The sequence below is a fragment of the Terrapene carolina genome, unplaced genomic scaffold (assembly GCF_002925995.2).
Source record: "Terrapene carolina triunguis isolate 2854851 unplaced genomic scaffold, T_m_triunguis-2.0 Scaffold247, whole genome shotgun sequence".
NCBI lineage: Eukaryota > Metazoa > Chordata > Testudines > Emydidae > Terrapene > Terrapene triunguis.
In genome coordinates this window covers 13,634,290-13,657,620 of record NW_020664598.1, presented here as the reverse complement: position 1 = coordinate 13,657,620, position 23,331 = coordinate 13,634,290, and the positions used below count along the sequence as shown (strand labels likewise).

The 23,331-nt window shown below is 43.8% G+C and overlaps 1 protein-coding gene across 1 annotated transcript in view; it reads right to left on the bottom strand.

Moving 5' to 3' along the window:
- The window catches only part of TMEM178B (transmembrane protein 178B), a 304,484-nt gene that overhangs the window by 17,135 nt on the left and 264,018 nt on the right, over window positions 1-23,331 (bottom strand). The window contains exon 3 of the mRNA XM_026657580.1: window positions 10,083-10,220. Within this exon, the coding sequence (XP_026513365.1) occupies window positions 10,083-10,220 (138 nt within the window). The remainder of the gene's footprint in view (window positions 1-10,082; window positions 10,221-23,331) is intronic.

Below are 23,331 nucleotides of genomic sequence, written 5' to 3'. Positions count from 1 at the left end.
GCATGCACCCGGTGCCAATTTTTAAGTGAACGTCTCCCAGTGTCATGGACAAATTCAAATGAGCATGCTCAGCATTTGCAAATGCTCCGACCTTTGTCAAACCACAGCTACTATTTGTCAAACCAAGGAAAGACACCATTCCTCAGTGAAGACTACATTTACGCCCTTCTTCAATGTTTATGTTTTAGCCATTGATTATGTAGTTCTATTTCAAAGGGGATGGCCAGATTTCTTGTGTGTAAGTGTATGTATCTGCCATCACTCACAAATGGATGAAAAGATTTTGTATAAGCTTCCCAAAATTATTCATCTCTGAGAAGAGAACAAGCATGAGAAATTGGATTCCCAAATGAGAATGTTATGAAAAGTTATAGGCATGTATAACAGAATCTCATAATGGAAAGTGTTTTCAGCCTTCACCATAGCAACTGCTTCTGCTGTGACCACTATAAGAGACGCAACAAAAAGAATTAATAGGGACCACGACCATTTTGCCACATAAAAAGTTACTAAAAAAAGAAATTGCATTAGCCTCTGCCATTTTTAGCTGAACTCCATGGAGTTTCATCCTGTCTCAGTTTTTTCCCTTCTTGCCTCCCCTTGGTAGCTTCCATCAAGGTACTTCATATCTGCCTTGGAGAGATCAATCACGGAGCTTTACCACATGCTTGTTTTACTAAATCCCTACATTTTGTTTGACAAATCAATCAGCAGTAGAATTATTTTTGTGAGATGGAGCCCACAGACAAGTGGAATAGAGACCCTATTTTTCACCATCATATGCAAGTTTCAACGTAGGTTAAATTTAGGATCCAAAGGACCCATCTGTGGCTGCATAGACAGACACTGCAGTTGTCATTTAATTGCAGATATGCACCGCACAGCCATAGGCAGTACAATACATAACCTTGGACTTCTTGAAGACAAGCCTCTACTTGGTGAGCTAGAGGAAGATATGCATGTGTGTTGCAAAAAGACAGACTGATACACACAACAGCTCTGATATATAAACCTACCTAAACTGTTAGCAATTGTCCACACTCTCTCTCTCTCCTCCACATACCAGGAGTCAGTTTATCCTGAGATTTCTATTTGCCATGTGATTTATTTCCCTCAGCGTCATCCTGCTCACTGAGATCTTGGATAGTACCAGTGATTTTTTGGAAGCCACTTGGCACTGATGCACACTGGCATGCTACACATGGCTGTACTGTATTCCCGCCAGTGCCTTGCAACAGGGGGACATGCACTACTCAGATGTTGCTTTGGGCACCAGAAGGGTTTTTTCCACCATCCCCACCCTCTTCCCAGACCAGAATGTAGAAATAGATGTGAGTAGAATCTCATACACTTATACCTGGTTGGGTGTTTTCTTTAACAAACATCCCTGCTTTGCATATCTGGAAGAAAACACCAAATTGTGCGGGCAACCCGCATACTGATCCTTGACTTTCTTTTTCGTCACACATCTTCCTTGTCTGCTTATCACTCCCATAACAGCAGCCACAGGGGAGAGTGGGTATTGATCACTGATGTGGGGAAGGGGTATGTAAAGCATTTGTAACCCTGACCCATATCATGTGACTAGGGCCAGACAGTAAGGATGAGTCACTTAGCAGCACTCCTGTGTGGTGTCAGAAGAAAACTAAATCTGTGGTGAAGATGGAGCCAGTGGGAGCTCCTGAAGTCCTCAGACTGGCATATCACTGGGGGAAGGGATTGAAGCACTTCCACATGTTCCTAGAAGCAAGTGCTAATACAGAGAAATTAGACAGGAAGAAATCCACCACACTTGCTACATGGGGAAGGCCAACAAGCCCTGGAGACCAATAGTACCATCCAATGGGAGCAAGAAGGTACTCCAAACTGCTAGACAAGGCCATTTAAAAATGTCCTGAAGTCTGTGTTTCACCCAGCATGTCACGTGCAAAAGACAAGGAATAAGCTGCCAGGTGAAACCTCTGATCATTTTGTGACAACATTGCATATTAAAGCTAAATTGTGCAAACAGGGACATTTAGAAGATGGAATAATTTGTCTATTTGCTAACGATAGACTGAGTTATTGAAGGTAAAACTGATATCTGGCTCAAAGCCAAGTTACTGCAAGACCTAGACGTGACTTTGCAATAAATAGTGAATATTTGCAAAACAAGTGAAAATTGTGCTTCTCCAATGACAGTGTTAACAAACAGTGAAAAAACAAAAGTGCATCTCTAATTAGAGTGTATATTAAGGCACAAATAGATATTACAAGGGTAAACAAATGGCAGAGACCATATTTGTTTGCAATAAAAGTGACTGTAATAACATGATGAAAAAGTGGTCATCACAAAGGGTGCTGTGTTATGAAATAAATAGTGCCCTACCAAATTCACAGCCATGAAGAATGCATCACGGACCGTGAAATCTGGTCTCCCACCGTGAAATCTGGTCTTTTGTGTGCTTTTACCCTATACTATACAGATTTCACGGGGGAGACCAGCATTTCTCAAATTGGGGATCCTGACCCAAAGTGGAGTTGGAGGGGGGTCACAAGGTTATTTTAGGGGGGTTGCAGTATTGCCACCCATACTTCTGTCCTGCCTTCAGAGCTGGGCGGCCGGAGAGTGGCAGCTGTTGGTCAGGCACCCAGCTCTGAAGGCAGCACCCCGCCAGCAGCAGCACAGAAGTAAGGGTGGCAATACCATACCATGCCATTCTTTACTTCTGCGCTGCTGCATTCAGAGCTGGGCGACTGGAAAGTGGCGGCTGCTGACTGAGGGCCCAGCTCTGTAAGCAGCAGCACAGAAGGGTGGCAATACCATACCAGGCCATTCTTACTTCTGTGCTACTGCCAAGGCCGCTGAGAGCGGGTTTGGGCCCCGGTGAAAAAAATTTTGGGGGCCTCCCAGCAAGGGTGGACCAGCTAAACAGGGCCGACAGGAGGTGGGGGGGGCAGGGAAGCCGGGCCCGGAATTTTTTCAGTCCCCCCAGCAAGGGCCGACTGGCTAAACAGGGCTGATGGGGGGGGGGGGAAGCTGGGCCCCGGGCCCCTTTCCGGACCGCCGGGCCCTGGTAATTTGTACCAGCTTTCCCCCCCCATCTCGTCGGCCCTAGCTGCTGCTGGCAGCGGTTCTGCCTTCAGAGCTGGGCTCCCAGCCAGCAGCCATGGCTCTCCAGCTGCCCCGCTCTGAAGGCCACCAGCAGCAGCAGTAAGGGTAGCAGTACCACAACCCCCTCTACAATAACCTTGTGACCCCCTCACAACTCCTTTTTGGGTCAGGACCCCTACAATTACAACACCATGAAATTTCAGATTTAAATAGCTCTAATCATTAAATTTATGATTTTTAAAATCCTATGCCCATGAAATTGACCAAAATGGACCATGAATTTGGTAGGGCCCTAGCAATAAAAAACAACTATTTTGCAATAGTGTGTTGTTCTCAGTACAAATTGCAAAGAAATACAAAAGCAAAATACATTCATGAATGTACAGCTGAAGAACAGAGCTCTGATGAAGATCATGAAGTTGACAATAATAGAGTTCTTTGTTGGGTCTCTTAATACATTTGCAAAGGAAAGTTCTGCAACAGATTGTTTTTGACACTGGAAATAAATTAACAAAAAAATGAAGTTCAAAATAGACCTGAGTGCAATGTAATCACACACACACACACACACACACACGAGAGAGAGAGAGAGACTACTGACATTAAAATAATAAAAAATAAAAAATAAAAAGTTTTATACAGTGGGCACAAATTAACCTATGTGACAAAGCTACATTTGCACATCTGTGTAAGGACTACCACTCAGCAGAGTTTGAAATAGTGAAAGAGGAAACCCCATGTATGCCTGGGGTAGAGAGTAGGCTGCAAATGCAGATGATCAAATGGGTGATTAACTTGTCTACTGTCCATAGGTTGACCAGATAGCAAGTGTGAAAAACTGGGATGGGAGTGGGGGGAATAGGTGCCTTTATAAGACAAACCCCCGAATATCAGGACTGTACCTATAAAATCGGGATATCTGGTCATCCTAACTGTCCAGAACACAAAATATATTCTTAAATAACTTGATGAGGTGTTGAGGGAAGTGGGATGCATTGGCAATGTAAGAGTTCACATTGATAGAGACCTCAGTGCGCCACCAAACCACATAACACCTCATTAGCACTGAAAGAGAAAATAAAAGCTGAACCTGACCTGATGGTAAAAGTAGATGCTGTTGAGTGAACAGACACCAACTAACTGGAATGCTCAGGATGGCCACTATAATAAAGCCAAACAAGTTAAGAATTTGGACAAAGTCAAAAGTTTTGAGTTAGGCCACCAAACATGAGTGCTACCCCCTGAGAACTGATAAAGAGTTCATGTCTAGAGGACCCCTAAATATTTAGGTTTTGATGCAAGTCAAGGCAGGTCTGAGTCAATATATAAAGTATAAAGCTCTTTGCCTCCCATATTTCTTTTGGTAGATACATGTTTAAGCAATTTCCCCTTGGGATTGTCTCAGCAGCCTGACATGCGTGAAGGTGAAATCCTGGCCCCACTGAAGTCCATGGGATTTTTTCTATTAATTTCAGTGGGGCCAGGATTTTTCCCATCATGCCCCAGATCTTTGAGGCTCTGTATGGGATGGAAATAACTGTTGATGATCTGCTGGTTTAGGGTAAAAATGATCAATGCCACAACAAGAGATGGCATAATGTTCTGCCACATATTGAAGAAAAGATTCTCAGATTGAACAGCATGAGGTCAGAAATGCTATACATATTCCGCAGCGCCCATCTGGGTATTTAGAAGTGTAAAAAGAGAGGCTTAAAAATCCTATTATGACCAAGCAAATGCTACCATCAAAGATAAGGTATCCAAGTGTGAAATCTGCAATAAATAGACTGCAAAATAACCCCGGAGGCCATGAGAGATTTCTGATCTCTGTTGGTATAGATACATTTGAACTAAACAGGAAAGATGACTTCTTATTAGTGAATTTTTTTAACTTGTTGCAAAACACATTGAATAACAATGTAATAACACATTGTAAATCACCATTTACTTGTCATGGGATTCCAGATGAGCTAATAACAGATAATGGCCCACAATTCACAAGTGACTCATTTTGGCCATTCTTTTGATTTATTAGATCAAGCACACTACCTCAAGTCCTTACTATGCACAGTCACATGGGCTAGCTGCTGAGATCAGAAGACAAGTAGCAGGGTCAGGAGCAAGCCAGGTCAGAATGCCAGGATGTCAGGGTCAGGCACCAAGTTGCAGGCAACAGGCAGATAGCAGGGTCAGAATCAAGCCAGGTCGGGATACCAGGAAGTCATACCAGCAAGGTCAGGCACTAGGTTTCCAACAGTAATTGAATAGTGACGTCAAGGACAAACCAGGGTCAGAGCCAGAGTCTAGCATCTGTCAGAAGCAGGGTCTGGAGCGGAAGCAGGCAGTCAGTCTGTGTCATTGCTCAGATAGCTCCTCATGTTGGCTTCCTGATTTAATTACTGGTATCAGCCAATCAGTGGGCTGTGAGGGGCTGCCACTCAGCCACTGCTGGGTGGTAGTGCCTGTCAAGCCTAACTTCACAGGGTCCTCTCATGGGAGCGTGGCTTAACCCTTCCGTGGTGATGCAGCAGCATCAGTGGCCCAGATGCCGCCTGGTCCCAGGTTTTAGCCCTGCAGGTACTTAGAACAGCCAAACAAAACTATGGAGAACACTGACTGTCTACTTTTTGAGGACAACCACCAGAATGCTACTTGACAATGCTCATGTGGTGACAGAAGTAATACCTGCCCATCAAGTCACTGTCAGTGGAAAAACACCAAGAGCAAAAAATAGGCTCCAAGCTGCAGATCCATCTCAGTGGCTAACCTGACCTCTGCAGTAAGCACTAGTATGAGAACAAGAAGAGACCACGTGATCAGAAAGCCAGAGGTTCAGAGATGGTAGTTACTGACCGATATTGAATATCCTGACCTCCAGCCTAGATGTCTCTATTTGTCTGTTTTATTAATTGATTGTTTCAGATTGTGGTTGCTATTTTGGGGTGATATTTCATTTGTATTTGACTTTAAAAAAGTCAGGGAGGATGTAACAGTAGCCACTAGAGTCAGTGGCTACTTACCCATGCCACATGACAGGGGAATAACCTTTTGTAACTCTGACTCATGTCATGTAACTATGACTGACCAGAAAAAAAGTTCAGTCTCTTACCAACACATTTTTATTACAACCACCTCACTATTTGTCAGATTTAATAAAACAGTCAATGCATCTTATTTCAGTTTGAATTTGCCTAGTTTCAATTTCCATCCACTAGATCTTGTTCTTCCTTTGTCTGCCAGGCTAAAGAACCTGCTAGTATGAGATCTCTTCTCCTTGTGTAGATAATTCTAGAATCTAGAGCATGATCAAGTCACTTCTTAACCTTCTGTTCCACAGGCTAAATAGATTGAGCTTAAGTCTTTCATTATAAGGCACATTTTTTAGACCTAAAATCATTCTTGTGGCTCTTCTCTGAACACCCTCCAATCTTTCAAAATCCTTTTAAAAGCCTGGACACCAGAACTGGATGCAGTATTCCAGCAATGGTCTCTCTAATACTGTGTGTAGAGATAACACTACCTCCCTACTCTGACTTAATATTCCCATTTATATATCAAAGGACTGTGTTAGTCCTTTTAGCCGCAGCATTGTATTGGAAGCTCTCATTCAGCTGGTTATACACTATGATCTTTTCAGAATCATTGCTTTCCAGGTTATAGTCCTCTCTTCTGTAAATATGACTTATAATCTTTATTCCTAGATGTGTGACCTTTCATTTTACCTGTATCAAAATGCTTGTTGTTTGAACGTCCTAAGAGATCCAGGTTGCTCTGGATAAGTGATCTGTCCCCATTGTTACTGATCACTGTACCAAACTTTGTGTCATCTGCAAACTTTATCAGTAATGATCTGTTTTCTTCCAGATCACTAATAAAATTATTAAACACGACTGAGCCAAAAAATGATTCATATGTCACCTACACAGAAACACTCCCAGTCAGCAATAATTCCCCATTAGCAACTCTGTTTTGAAATCTATCAGTTTGCCAGTTTTTAATCCATTTAATATTGTGCTACATTGATTTTGTATAGTGTTAATTTTTAATCAGACTATCCCAGGGTACTAAATCAAACTTCTTATAGATATCTGAGCATGTTACATCAATACAGTTACCTTTATCAACCAAACTTGTAATCTCATAAAAAATCATATCCACTTAATTCAACAGACCTATTTTCCATAAAATTGCTAGTACTGAGTCCTCGCAGTGAACAATTTGCAAGGGTCCACAGGCTGAAATGTGTTTGCACAGAACATTTGTTGAATACAAGTTTGTGTCATAGAATGTCAGGGTTGGAAGGGACCTCAGGAGGTTCATAGATTCTAGGACTGGAAGAGACCTTGAGAGGTCATCGAGTCCAGTCCCCTGCCCTCATGGCAGGACCAAATACTGTCTAGACCACCCTGGACAGACATTTATCTAACCTACTCTTAAATATCTGCAGAGATGGAGATTCCACAACCTCCCTAGGCAGTTTATTCCAGTGTTTAACCACCCTGACAGTTGGGAACTTTTTCCTAATGTCCAACCTAAACCTCCCTTGCTGCAGTTTGTTCTATCCTTAGAGGCTAAGGTGAACACGTTTTCTCCCTCCTCCTTATGACACTCTTTTAGATACCTGAAAACTGCTATCATGTCCCCTCTCAGTCTTCTCTTTTCCAAACTAAACAAACCCAATTCTTTCAGCCTTCCTTCATAGGTCATGTTCTCAAGACCTTTAATCATTCTTGTTGCTCTTCTCTGAACCCTCTCCAATTTCTCCACATCTTTCTTGAAATGCGGTGCCCAGAACTGGACACAATACTCCAGTTGAGGCCTAACCAGCACAGAGTAGAGCGGAAGAATGACTTCTTGTGTCTTGCTCACAACACACCTGTTAATGCATCCCAGAATCATGTTTGCTTTTTTTGCAACAGCATCACACTGTTGACTCATATTTAGCTTGTGGTCCACTATAACCCCTAGATCCCTTTCTGCCGTACTCCTTCCTAGACAGTCTCTTCCCATTCTGTATGTGTGAAACTGATTGTTCCTTCCTAAGTGGAGCATTTTGCATTTGTCTTTGTTAAACTTCATCCTATTTACCTCAGACCATTTCCCCAATTTGTCCCAACCATTTTGAATTATGACCTTATCCTCCAAAGCAGTTGCAATCCCTCCCAGTTTGGTATCATCCGCAAACTTAATAAGCGTACTTTCTATGCCAATATCTAAGTCGTTGATGAAGATATTGAACAGAGCCGGTCCCAAAACAGTCCCCTGCGGAACCTCACTTGTTATACCTTTCCAGCAGGATTGGGAACCATTAATAACTACTCTCTGAGTACAGTTATCCAGCCAGTTATGCACCCACCTTATAGTAGCCCCATCTAAGTTGTATTTGCCTAGTTTATCGATAAGAATATCATGCGAGACCGTATCAAATGCCTTACTAAAGTCTAGATATACCACATCCACCGCGTCTCCCTTATCCACAAGACTCGTTATCCTATCAAAGAAAGCTATCAGATTGGTTTGACATGATTTGTTCTTTACAAATCCATGCTGGCTATTCCCTATCACCTTACCACCTTCCAAGTGTTTGCAGATGATTTCCTTAATTACTTGCTCCATTATCTTCCCTGGCACAGAAGTTAAACTAACTGGTCTGTCATTTCCTGGGTCATTTTTATTTCCCTTTTTATAGATGGGCACTATATTTGCCCTTTTCCAGTCTTCTGGAATCTCTCCTATCTCCCATGATTTTCCAAAGATAATAGCTAGAGGCTCAGATACCTCCTCTATTAGCTCCTTGAGTATTCTAGGATGCATTTCATCAGGCCCTGGTGACTTGCAGGCATCTAACTTTTCTAAGTGATTTTTAACTTGTTCTTTTTTTATTTTATCTTCTAAACCTACCTGCTTCCCATTAGCATTCACTATGTTAGTCATTCCTTCAGACCTCTCGGTGAAGACCGAAACAAAGAAGTCATTAAGCATCTCTGCCATTTCCAAGTTTCCTGTTACTGTATCTCCCTCCTCACTGAGCAGTGGGCCTACCCTGTCCTTGGTCTTCCTCTTGCTTCTAATGTATTGATAAAAAGTCTTCTTGTTTCCCTTTATTCCTGTAGCCAGTTTGAGCTCATTTTGTGCCTTTGACTTTCTAATCTTGCCCCTGCATTCCTGTGTTGTTTGCCTATATTCATCCTTTGTAATCTGTCCTAGTTTCCATTTTTTATATAACTCCTTTTTATTTTTTAGATCATGCAAGATCTCATGGTTAAGCCAAGGAGGTCTTTTGCCACGTTTCCTATCTTTCCTACTCAGCGGACTAGCTTGCTTTTGGGCCCTTAATAGTGTCCCTTTGAAAAACTGCCAACTCTCCTCAGTTGTTTCTAGTCCAACCCCCTGCTCAAAGCAGGACCAATCCCCAGACAGATTTTTGCCCCAGATCCCTAAATGGCCCCCTCAATGATTGAGCTCACAACCCTGAGTTTAGCAGGCCAATGCTCAAACCCATGAGCTATCCCTCCCTGCCATGTCGATTGGCATGGAGAGTGTTAATGTTGTTGGTCCCACTATACCCAGAAGGGGAATGATTATTTGTGTCATTTCCAGATTATCATTACTAAAGCACTTACCTCTGCTGACACCAGACATGTCCGTCTGTGCTCCTTACTCCTATCTGCACCATAACATGACACAAGTCAGCAATAAGAAACAAATCTGTTGAAATCGTGATCTCATCATCAAAGAACCACGTGCGGAAAAAAGGACTAAATCGATAAATAAACTATTTATTCTGAGTCACTCACCCAGCTCTGCCTGCGGGGCTTGACTCTGATCTCATTTACACAAACACCACTGGCTTCAGTTAAGTCACTCCTGATTTACATGCGTGGAAGATCAGAATCAAATCAGACACCACGGCATTTAAAACAACCTTGAAACCATATATAAGATGCAGAAAGGCAGAAGACATTTCTTTGCAAAACAACATCCTTACCTCCCATGAGGAAGAGAAGCCCTGCTACATACTGCATAAGGCCTCGATCCCAGCAGCACCCCAGCACCCCGATAATCCATCCAAAGAGGATGATGGCCACAGCCATGCCCATAAAGCCAGCCGTCATCCTACGCAGGTCTGCAAAGTGAAAGAGAGAACAACAGGATGCCTGTGAAATTTGATAAGTTATTCTGATCAGATCTTCATAAGAACTCTAGTCCAAACATCTACCTACTTTTGCCCAGCGTTGTCAGTGGTTGGCACAGGAGGATTTATGTCATGATGATGCAGAGGAAGGACAGTCCAGTGGTGAGGGAGCTAGCTTGGGACTTGGGAGACCAGGGTTCCTTTTCCTGCTTTGCTAACGATTTCCTGTGTGACCTTGATCAAATCACTTAAGGTATGTCTACACTACACACCACTGGCGGCAATGTGTAGGGTATATATAGCTACGTGCCGCAGTGAAAAGCAGGCTAAGTCCACACTGTGGTTTGTAGCTACACACGTCAGGAGGAGGGCAGTGGGGAAAGGCTCCAGCAGTGGGGAACTACTTTCCCTGTGACGGGGAAAGGATCCGGGAGTAGGACTCTATGCTGCTAAACATAGCAGTGTAGATCCGGAAGGCACTGCTCGGGCATGTAGACAGCCATGCAGGGTACATATCCACAGGGTTCAGGTGTGTCTTACCTTGCCTAAGCAATGCCTCACCAGCTACACTGCTATTTATACCCATGCAAGAGGGCCTGCAGAGTATGTACTCTACATGCCACTGTAAGGCATGTGCAGTGTAGACATACCCGTAGTCTCCCCCTGGGCCTCAGTTTCCCATCTGTAAAGAGGGGATAATAGCATTGCCCTACCTCACATGGATGCTGCGAGGATAAATATATTAAAGACTGTGAGGTGTTCAGCTACCATGGTGATGAGGGCCATATAAGTACCTTATACACAAAGAATGGTGGCATGGAGCAGCCACTTTTTTGGCTTTGGATGGTGAATATTTCAAATGTCTTTTTGGTGGGGAGGTGTTTTGGTGCTACAGTCAGGAGTGAAGAGTGGTGGCAGAGCTAAGGGAGGGCAGGTGCCTGGGAATAAAGCATCTGGACACACTACAGATTAGGAATGAGGCGCATCAGCACAACTGTGTGTGTTACATGCACACCTGCACAGAACCTGTCTGCACTATGGTTTGCTTTAGGAAACGACACAACAGTTATGAGCATTTCATAGAAGCAAAATATAGTGGAAGAAAAAACATTCAAATTAAAATTTTCCCGTGTCCTACAGCAGGATTCATCAAAAAGGGAGGGATGGCTGCACTACCATCTCCTGCCTGCCCACAGGAGAAAAATCAAACATTTTCACAGGTATTTCCAGTGTGAAATGTGGAGCTGTAGCGTCTACATGGCTACTGAAACTGCAAGGATTGCTAGAGTCAATGAGCTCCTTGACACCCGCAGATCAGATATCCAGAGTGGGGGCACTTTCATTAAAATGAACACTTGACTATTTTCAGCTACACACACACACACACACACACACACACACGGCCATACTCACCACACAGAGGAAAAATTCCACCCAAGTCAGCACCACAAACACATTCCCTCCCACTTGAAGCACATTTTACTTGCAGAGGATTTTTCTTCTTCTTTCAAATAACAGAATGCACGTGGGAGGAAGGGATGCAAAACGGGGGGATTTGAAAACAATGAATCAGCCACTGGGTCTAGGACATCTTTTCTCCTTGGTTGGGGCAAGGGAAAAGCTGGCCCAGCAATAGTGGTGACTAACTCCCACAGACCAGCTCCAATTCTCTATTTTTCTTTGCCACAATGGATCACAAGGACAACTAATGCCATCGGCCTAGGCTTCTCGCACATCCTGGGGTCTGGCCGGACAGTTCAGATTTTCACCTGGCTGCCTGTCCCACAACATTTGTGCAAGTTCAGCTTGTAGAACACAAACTCTCCTGTGCATGTAATGATGACATCATCAATGATGTTGTCACCATCTCATGTCTCCTTGTCACTTTTGTTGTGGTTGTTGTGTAAGTGGGACAGTTTTACAGAGACAGTGACCCTTACTCCTAGGACAGGGGGATTGCTACTGAGCTCAAGATTGCCAGGTTCTCTTACAAAAGACAAGTCTCAGATTCCCACTTTCTGTCTTACTCAGAGAAACTTTTCATGGTTGCCCTGATGACCAATAAGCAAAAGTGAAAAGAGAGTCCAAAGTATTTGAATATATTTAGGAGGTCTGTGGTGCAGAAAAAACAGGTACTTCCTACAGAACCAAAGCACCTGTACTGGTATCTGCTCCTCTGGGGGTTGTCAGAGGGATTGTTTTTTAACTCAAGAAGAAACTGAGTAGCCATCTTCAGTGGCAGAGTAGGTTCATATACTGGCTTTTAACCCATGGGTTCAAATCCTAATACAGGTGTCAAAGGAAAGGGTTTGCTGATCTGTTCCTTATCTTTAATGCCTCAGACCATGTATCACAAAACCACTGCATAATTGTCTGTGTTGTTCACAAGAGACCCTTGACTTTAACTCAAGTTAAGAACAAACCGTTTTTCCTTGTGAAGACAGAGTCCAACACCCCTAAGTGTTCGGCCTAAATAGCCTCAGCTGTATTTATTCTGCTCCATGAGAGGAATGCCTCCCTAAACTGCATCTACATTCTAGCTGGGGGTTAACCCTCAAAAACCCAGCCCATTGACTGTCTTGACAGAGCCACTTCTCAGAGTATATCTACACACGGGCTTCAGTGTGGGTAACACAAGCCCAGCACAGATGCTCGGTATGTACTGAGCTTACTAGCCTACTCTCACCTGTCTTAATTGCTGTTGTTACTTGCACTAGCTGGATTCAAGCTAACATGGGTAGCTCGCCCATGCAGATTTTGCTGTGTAGACAACCCCTGAGAAACTCCAGAGGGCTGGGGTGTGGCAGTGCAGCAGGATCTCTTTCTTATCTCACCGACCAAACAAAGGGCCTGTTTCTCCCCATTGAAATTAGAAGTTTTGCCATTTACTTACTTAAATGGGAGCAGACGCAGGACCTAGACTCCTGGATCCAACTTGTAGGAGTGTCTCTAGTGCTGGGGTTCATTTCATCTGACCACCCTACCTAAGTGGTACCAGTCCTGGGGTTCCTTTTCTCAGCACCAAGTTGCAGTCCATTAGTATCATTACAACCCTGGGCTAAGTCCTCTTATGGAAAAGGAGAAGTGGCCCATACTTGATAAGGTTAACTTTTGGCTGATGTTGAAAACCAAGCAGAAAAGTTTTATTTATGTTCTGTTTAAAACTCCACTTCCCCTGAATTTTCCCTCAGCTCAGTTAAAAATTCCCACCACTTCCTCCTCCCAGCAACCCTCCTCTCAGCAAGGCCTTCCACTAGACTCATCTGGAAGAACTACAAAATAAAGATAAACTTCCTTTTTGTTCAAAACCAGTTCAGTTTCTGTCCCGCCAGAACCGCCCCCAGAGGGCACCATTTGCAAATGGCAATGGCAGGAAAGGGGACTTGTAAGCTGGTTTCATAAACAGCTCTCGCCTGACTGACAATATCTCCCTGGCACTCCTCACCTAGCAGAGCTCGCAGGATGCCAATGTTAAGAACAAGACTATTCAAAGTGATTCTCCCATGGAAAAGTACTTAATGTAGCGCATCACTGAATCAGCACCCTCTGGCTACTTAGAAAAGAGGAGGCCAGAGAATGGAAGCCTGTCTCCCTTAGGCACAGGCCTATAGTATCGGTATTATTACTATTACTGGTTTGTTTAAATGGTACTAGGCAAGGAAGGAAGGGTAGAAAAATCAAGGCTTTGCTTTGCATCATAAAATAGAATCATAGAAGATTAGGGTTGGAAGAGACCTCAGGAGGTCATCTAGTCCAACCTCCTGCTCAAAGCAGGACCAACCTCAACTAAATCATCCCAGTCAGGGCTTTGTCAAGCCGGGCCTTAAAAACCTCTAAGGAAGGAGACTCCACCACCTCCCTAGGTAACCCTTTCCAGTGCTTCACCACCCTCCTAGTGAAACAGTTTTTCCTAATATCAACCTAGACCTCCCCCACTGCAACTTGAGACCATTGCTCCTTGTTCTGTCATCTGCCACCACTGAGAACAGCCTAGCTCCATCCTCTCTGGAACCCACTTCAGGTAGTTGAAGGCTGCTATCAAATCCCTCCTCACTCTTCTCTTCTGCAGACTGAAGAAGCCCAGTTCCTTTAGCCTCTCCTCATTAGTCATGTGCCCCAGCCCCCTAATAATTTTCGTTGCCCTCCGCTGGACTCTCTTCAATTTGTCCACATCCTTTCTGTAGTGGGCAGCGCAAAACTGGATGCAATACTCCAGATGTGGCCTCACCAGTGCCGAATAGAGGGGAATAATCACTTCCCTCGATCTGCTGGAAATGCTCGTACTAATGCAGCCCAGTATGCTGTTAGCCTTCTTGGCAACAAGGGCACACTGTTGACTCATATCCAGCTTCTCGTCCACTGTAATCCCCAGATCCTTTTCTGCAGAACTGCCACTTAGCCAGTCTGTCCCCAGCCTGTAGCAGTGCCTGGGATTCTTCTGTCCTAAGTGCAGGACTCTGCACTTGTCCTTGTTGAACCTCATCAGATTTCTTTTGGCCCAATCCTCCAATTTGTCTAGGTCACTCTGGACCCTATCCCTACCCTCCAGCGTATCTACCTCTCCCCCCAGCTTAATGTCATCTGCGAACTTGCTGAGGGTGCAGTCCATCCCATCATCCAGATCATTAATGAAGATGTTGAACAAAACTGGCCCCAGGATCCTTAAGGCCTCATTAAGTTCTCCTTGTTGTGGGCATGGGAGTGGGAGGGCTCTGATATCAATAAACAGCAGGGCATAGGAGCAAGATGATGGAATTTTGCCCAAGTTTGGTTAGCTTTGGTGATTTTTCTTGTGTAAAGGTATCCTGAAAAAGTAAACAAAACTGTGTTTGTGCCCTTTGATGCTTCCTTCTGGCGTTTAAACACATCCTGAATGTTTCTGATTTTTTAAAAGGTTTTTTTGTTTGTTTTTTACACTTTGAAATTCAGGTCTCGTCCTACACTATTTTTTCTTAGAAGACCCTCTGGATGAATGGAGAACAAGTAGGATTGTGATGTCTCGGGAGAGTGAAACCTGATCCACTGAAGGTGCATCTACACTAGAGAAATGCATTGCTGAAACTTGTGCCAGTGGGACTGAACCACTGCACATTGCAGTAGTGTAGCATATCCCATGCTAGCCAGACTCTTTGAGGTTCACTGCTTCCCCCCGTCCACATATGGCGTGCCTTGCACTGCATTATGGGATGCCATCCCACAGTTCCTGACACTGCAGCAGGTGAATAGACTGTAGCACTCTCATGAATCCACTTTTACAACATAATCAATGTTATGCTATTATATTCTACATATGATAATATCTAAAACTAATTATATCTTTTAGGAATGTGGTTATATGCTGTCATAAAACTGATTATTACTGCATTTATTTGGTAAGTAGTATAATGTATAATTCAGTTTCAAATTCATCAACTGTTTGGCTGCTAGTCCCAGTGGTTTACTAGGGCATGGGTTCTCATCCTGGGGGTCATGACCTCAGGGGGTCACAACCGCTCTCCCTTTCTTCATGGCTTGATGAGAGGGAAGTCTTGACAATGATTTTTCTGTTGTTAATATAGGGCTATGATATGGAAAGGGATGAGAAGCACTTTGTTTAGCCCAATGATTGTTTCATGTTAGTTCTGGCCCTATGGAGGACCTGGGTATGCACCTCTGGGAACTATGCCTTCACTCTGCAAAGAGATGGCAGAGATTGCTCAGGCTGTTGCTCCATTGTCTCCTGACAAACCGTGGCCCAATTGCCTGAGAATTTAAATTACAACCTACACCTGCTGGAGGCACTGCTCCAGAAAATCAATGCATTTCTCTTTCCTTTCGTGTGCAGCTTTGTAGAAAGCTTCGCTAGTGAAGTTTTTTGTTTCCAAATGCACAAGTGGTTTGTTCCCTAGGCTTGTTCCCTTGTAATGTTTCTTGTTATTCTTAAAGTCCCAGCTCCTTGAGTCATTTGATTACCTGAGAATCCCAGCTTTCTTTCTTTCTTTCTTTCTTTCTTTGTTTAAAAAAGTAAGTTTCTAGCCATCATGACTGTGGAGAAAAGCTTTAAAATATGAACCCTAAAAGCTCAAAAACCAGAAGGCAAATAAAAAAACACCTAAAATTTATTACTTTTTAAAATCTCATGATTTTTTGGAGAGTCTGCACCCGCCTGCCACAGTGGTTCTGGCCTCAGGGCTGGTCACTGATCAGCTGTTTGGCGGGTGGGAGGCACTCAGGGAAGCAGAAAGGAGGAAGCGGAGGGTGGAGGGTGTTTCAGAGGACGAGGTGGAGTGGGGGCGGGAAGAGGCAGATCAAGGGCAGGGTTGTGGGGGCGGGCTGCGGTGCGGAGTGTGGGTCGAGCCTGTACCTGGGGTGGTTTCATGCCTTCGGGGGTGATGAAGCGGAAGGCAAAAGGCCCAGTGTCTGGTAGTTAAGGTCTCAGGGTGGACAGATCTGGAGAGACTGTGGACTGGAAGAGGTTTTGGGGGCCACTACAGGGAGTAACTAGGCTGCTGATAGCCTGGGTTAGACTGTTGTGTTTGTGGGCTAGCTACCGCTGACAGAGCACTGAGGCATAGCAGCATAGAATTAAGGCACCCAAAGTTACATGCAGGAGGTGACAGAACTCTTGCTGGGTTGGGTGATCCCCAAAAGTCACACCCATGCACAATGTTGCTGGTGTGTATGACAGGCAACAATGCCAGCCTCATACTTGGCACAAGGAAGATGGGAAGGGGCTGGAACAGAGTTCATGCATGATGATGGTGTGGGCTGTGAGCCAGAGCCTCAAAGCTCACGTTTAATAATGTGTGAGAGGAGGATGGAATAGCCTCAAGTCTCAGGCATGAAGCTGAGATGAGAGAGTTGAGAGCTATCAACCTCATGCACAATGCTGGGAAGAGAGATCTAAAAAATCTCACAAGATGCCATGCATTCCCTAACAGCACTGCAGACCTCAGCTGGAGAGTATTTACTCTACAGCAGTGGTTCCCAAACTGGGGTTCGTGAACCCCTGGGGGTTCACAAAGTGTTACAGGGGGTTCTTGGGAAAAAATTCCCTAATGGCGGACAGAGCTGTCCATAGGGACCCCGGGCAGCATGGGGCAAGCAGTCCGGAGCCTCTGGACTTCCAAGAGCTAAGCAGATCAAAGCAAACATATCTATCACACTGAGGAGATTTAAACTTCAAAACTCCTTATAAGAAATGGAAAGGGAGGTGGATATTTTTTGCTGTTTTTAAAATAAATAGGCAGCTAGTATTGTTTTTAAAATTATTATGAAGAACAAGTTTAAGCTTTGTTGTAACGTGCGTTGTTTGCCTGGACTGCTCAAGACCTGAATGCTTGTGTAGGAGGAACTCTGAGCTGGTTTCTTAAATATCTTTATGCTGTTTCACATCTGATACTCCTTGATGAAACATAGGAGCCTTGTCTTATAACAGACTTATTCAAAGTGATACAAGCTACGAAAGTGAGATCTTGGAAGGGTGTTGCCATTTTCATAATGTAAAATAAAAATAAATAAATATAAAAATACTCTAATGATAAATAATAAATAGTGTGTAATAAAATGTGTTTTTATGATATGCTTATATTTCCAAGATCACTACTTTTTATAATTTACACTCAGGTAAAGGAGAAAATCCCTGGAAATATTCATTTTTAGGAGGGGGTTCGTGAGACTTGACATTTTAGTGAAAGGGGTTCACGGGTTGTTAAAGTTTGGGAACCACTGCTCTACAGGTTTCCTGGGTGTAATGAGAGGCAAAAGAGAAGCTGATACAGATTTATTTTCTCCAAATAGCATGATCTTCTTGCTGTGAGTTTGCAAATGCCCCTCCCTCTGCTTTCACCCAGACATCTGTCCATCTGTGGTTGTTATGCTGCTCTGGTTTGAACGTCATAATGTGCGGGAAGTTTCACACCCCAGTAACCACAAACGGGACATGTTTTGAATCAGTGTTGTTACTTGGAAAAATCAGAGTGCCTTTTTGACCATCGATGTTTCATTCTCTCTTTTGAAATCACAAGTGAAATCACCAGGGCTCAGTCTTTCTCCCATTGATACCTGTTTGCCTCTCTATGACCACAGGAGTTCACAAATATTAGAATTTTTTTCCCCATGCAACAGCTTTGTGAGGAAGGAAAATGTGAGCTTTGTTTTAAAGATGGGAAACAGAGAGATTAAGAATCTTGCCCAAGATCACACAGGAAGTTTGTAGCAGAGCCAGGAAGTGAACCTAGATCACCTGAATCTCAAGTGAATGCTTTAACCACAAGAGCATCCTTCTGACTTCAGGATGCGGAATTGCACCCAGAGTTTGCTATCAAATCAATAAGAAGGGTAGAGCTGCTGTAAAGAATGTGCTAGGTATTCTGTGCTACACTGTCTACCCTATTCCCTCTCCCCACACTCTGGAATAGCCTCTGGGTGCAGGCCCTAGAGGGAGATCATCCTAAAGGAGATTTCTGTGCCACAAGAATGGACTCTCGGTGTAACTGCTCCTCTTTCTCAAACCTCCTGCCCTGCCCCCTGGGTCAAAGACTAATCTGAATCGGATTGCTGTGTCCAGCTAGGCCGAGGTGTCTAGGGTTTGTGTTATAAATAAGTAGAAATGGACTGGGACAATGTACGCCTCCATACTAGGTCATTCTAATCCATGATCCTCCCAGATTTAGACTGACTTCAAATTTTCCTTACCTATGTTGGTTTAAGTTTATCCAGAGACATCGGAATCACAGACATCTCCCCCTTCCCTTGCTGGGGGTATGTCTATTATACAGTTAAATTAAGCAGATCCCTGCGCGAGTTCTTCTACAGCTCTAAATTCTCTCACATGATCCAAGAGCAAGGTTCACTGACTTCAATGGCGCTATGCTTATTTATATTAGCTGAAGATCTGGCCCACAGTACTCTAAATTACAAACTTCTGCTAGGAGAATCAGCCACAGGGGATAGTCCTTTCCCTTTCCTCCACTCCAGAACACACTGCTATCAAGCTAGAAAGCGTGAGATGTGTGAAACAGCAATTTCCACACTGACCTCGGATTTAGCACCATCACCAGCAGAACTCAATCACACTGGGTAAATGAGCACTTCTGGAGGTAGTTTTAACTGTGCATTTTGTGGCTTGCTCATCTCATAGTTTAAATGCTGGTTTGGTGTTTTTCATTCTGTGAACAGCAAGATAATGGAAGAAATGCTTCCAGTTTGCCTGAAACACTGCCAAAATGCATTCACCTATGAGTTTCTTTTTTGCACAATTGCTGCTCTTGGAATCTCATTTTGCAATATAAGGGTTCCTACAAAGCAGCAATAACAAGAAAAACCTGTTTTAATATAAATAATAATAGTTTACGTTTATACACAGGACCTTTCACCACAAAGTGATTCACAACCGTATATTCAAACCCACTGAAATGCAGCCACTTCTGGAAGGAAGAGGGCAGCCAGGCAGATAACACTGGCGAAATGGGATTTAGAGGACCCTTACTTTTACATAAAGTGCTATGGGATCTGTAATGGAAATGCACAGAAGACAGGACCACATTTTCTTAAAGTTTCATCTGCAAAACACAAAGGGCTTGTCTAGACTAGAGTTTTGGTCCTGTTGTAACACTTGCCAAACACTTAACCCATGTTAACTAACATAGATATGTTAGTCACAAACTTTTGTTCCTGGTTGTGGTTCATGCTAGTCAGGCTGAGCTCTGTCAGACATGGTGGGGTTGGGTTTATAATGGAATTTCTGACAAGTTTTTAATTTTTGTCATGGGGAATTGTCTGTCTGTCTGCCTAGGTGCTTACCTAGTAACCACCCTGCACCAGAGTGTCTGAGCACTCCCACAACTATTCAAAAATAGAAACAGCAATAACACTCTCTCTCCCTCTCTTCTTTTCCATCTTGCAGGAAGAACAGCTTGATTAGTTTATAAGGTTCTTTTGTTTGGGGTTTTATGTGTCTGTATGACTCTGCTAAGATCGTTAGGAAAGAAAAGCAAATCAAAGAGATGAGTTTTGCATTTAGTTGTGAATGTGCTGAGTCCCCTGGTCACTATCTCTTGTGGCAATGAGTTCCATAGTCTAAGTCAAACTCCTGTGAAAGTTCTGTCTTCTGCACTCTTTGAGCCTCATCATTATGATAGTTTCTTTTTTCCAGTGGAATGTAGCCATTGTGTGAGGACACAATCTCTCATGCACCTAAGGCCAATCCCAAGGAAGGATTTGAACTTCAGAACAGAGACAATGAACTGGACTTTGTGTTCAATGGGGAACTAGTTCAGAAATGGGAGCACCAGAAAGCCATGTTCATGGTGACCTGTGTTCATAAGCAGCTGTCTTTTCCACCAGGTGGAGCTTTTTCAGGTGATGTGGCTTCATTCCTAGATATGAGTTACAATAACCAAGCCTGGATGTCACAAATGCACAAATCACTGTGGCCAGGTCTGCATCTCATAGGACAGGGCTCAGTCTTCTGGTTGGTGCAAATATAAGTCCCCATTTTTTTCTCAGCCGGCTATTTGTGTATCCCGTAGCATTGAGGAATCCAAAGAGACCCAGAGGTTGCAGACTGACTACCAGGGCTCTCAACCTTTCCAGATTACTGTACCCCTTTCAGGAGTCTAATTTGTCTTGTGTACCCCCAAGTTACATCTCACTTAAAAACTACCTGCTTACAAAGTCAGACATAAAAATACAGAAGTGTCACAGCCCACTATTATTGACAAATTGCTTACTTTCTCATTTTACCATATAATTATAAAGTAAATCAATTGGAATATAAATATTGTACTTACGTTTCAATGTATAGTATATAAACAAGTCATTGTCTGTATGAAATTTTATTTTGTACTGACTTTGTTAGTGCTTTTTGTGTAGCCTATTGTAAAACTAGGCAAATATCTAGATGAGTTGATGTACCCCCTCGAAGACCTTTGCGTACCTCCAGGGATACGGGTATCCCTGGTTGAGAACCACTGGACAAAACTATCTGAAGGCAACTGCTATTACTAGAGGAGGCAAGTTGTTTGAGGTGCTCCTCTCTCCCTACCAGAACCACGTCAACCTTGCCTGGGTTCAGCTTTAGCCAGCTGCTCTTCATCTAGGTGCTGATTTTGGCTCAGCACTGTGAGTACTGGGAGATTGCAATGTTTATATCTGATGTAAAGGAGACAGAGAGCTGGATGTCACCAGTGTACTGCTGGCACTTCAGCCCATGTTGTCTCCCCAGCAATCCCAACAGCTTCGGACAGATGTTGAATAATATGGCATGACTAGGATTGATATCATTATAGAGATTTTAGCTTCAGGACAAAAACTCCAGATTGCCATGCACTCTCATGACTCCCCGTCCCTATGTACTCTCATCACAATGCACCCGAATGATAGCAGGTTCCCGATTAAAGATTACCTTTGGGATTTGCTAATGTTCTGCAACCTATTCTCAAAGGACCTGGGACAGACCTGCCAATAGCAGGGGGCCCTGAGAAATTTGAGACAGCTGGCAGGCCTATCTGTGGCCTGATACAGGTCCCACTGTCACGCTTGGCTTTTGGCCCGTAGTGCAGGGAGTGGGTGTGTGTCAAGAGCCTTTTGACACAATAATAAAAGAAAGAAGGCAAAAAAGACACCTGGGTTGTGTATGTGAGAGCTAAAAAAGAAAAGGCAGGAAGTGTCTCATCAGGGACCGAAGAGAAGGATTTGCCTTCAAGAGACTTTCTGATATGGACATTGCGGAGGTCGACGCACAAAGGCTGCATTTGTATAGCTGAAGTTTAAGGAAGATTAGATGCAGCTCTGAACTGATGTAGAGGGTTTTACAACTGAAGGTAGAGAGTTTTACAACTGTCTGACCTTTGAGGAACCACATCACGGGCTCCGCTCTGCTGGCCAAGGAGGAATGCATTGCAGCTGGGCAACAGCACTTTAAATTGGATTGCAATGGGAGGGTGTGGTGCACTCCCTTCCCTGCTCCCACTGTGCTATCTCTGTTCCATAGCATTTCTAGCTCTGCTGATCGCATGAGAGGCTGGGTGGAAAGCTTGGCTTTTTAAATGGAAATGTTTCTGTATTCTCTAATGGTTTGGAAGAAAGCTGGAATAGGCTCGGGGTCTCAGAGCAAAGAACACATTCTTTCTTGTAAAGTGAATTTAGCGCTGGGGAAAGATGTGGGATTGGCAGTCCTGAAAACCGAATTCCTCTATTTATCAACCAACCAGGGAAAAGCATCAGTGCAGGCTTCACCACACTGTCCTGCCAATGTGCCTCTTGTGCTGAGGGGTGAGTTCTGTCTCCAGGGCCATTCAGTGCTCAGGTTGTCTACTGAGACAGTCAACAAAGGTGCCAGTTAAGGCCAAATTCTGTGAGGTAATGAGAACTTAATGTGAAGTGCTGAGCAGCCTCCGCTTCCACAAAGATGGTGGGAGTTGAGGGTGTTCAAAAGCTCATGGAGTGTGTGGGGAGGTGTCTAGCACCTCACAGAACCAAGTCCTGTGTGTAATTTGTGAGGTTGGTTTCTGCAATGTGAACACCTATCTTCTAGGAACTCTGTTCCCTAGACTATCAGTTCAGGGCACATGAACCAATAAACAGCCCAGCCAGGAGATGGCAGGGCAATTTCCAGTCAGGTATCAACCTGGACTTGAGAAGGAGGAGGATCTTGTGGTTAAAGTATTAGATTGCCATTCAGGAGATCTGGGTGCACTTCCTGGCTCTGCCACTGACTTCTTGTGTGACCATGGGCAAGTCACCTGATTTTCAAGAGTGCTGAGCACTCGCTGTTCACAGTGACATCAACTCGAGTTGTGCGTGCTCATCACCTCTGAAAATCAAATCCATCATCTCTCTGCTCCTCAGTTCCCTACCTGTAATAGGAGAATAATACTTCCCCATCTTACAGGAGGTGAAAATAGATTGCTTGTGACACATTCAGATAACAATATGACAAGGCCATGTAAATAGATTTGAAGAAGTGACCTAGGTGCAAAAAAGCTCTGTATCCCATTACAGTCCCTCATTTTTAATTCAATTCTATAACCCATTGAGAAAAATGTGTAATTTAGTCCATTCTGATGAACATATAGTGGTGATTTAGGGCTAGAAAAATCTGCTTCCAATCTCCATGCAC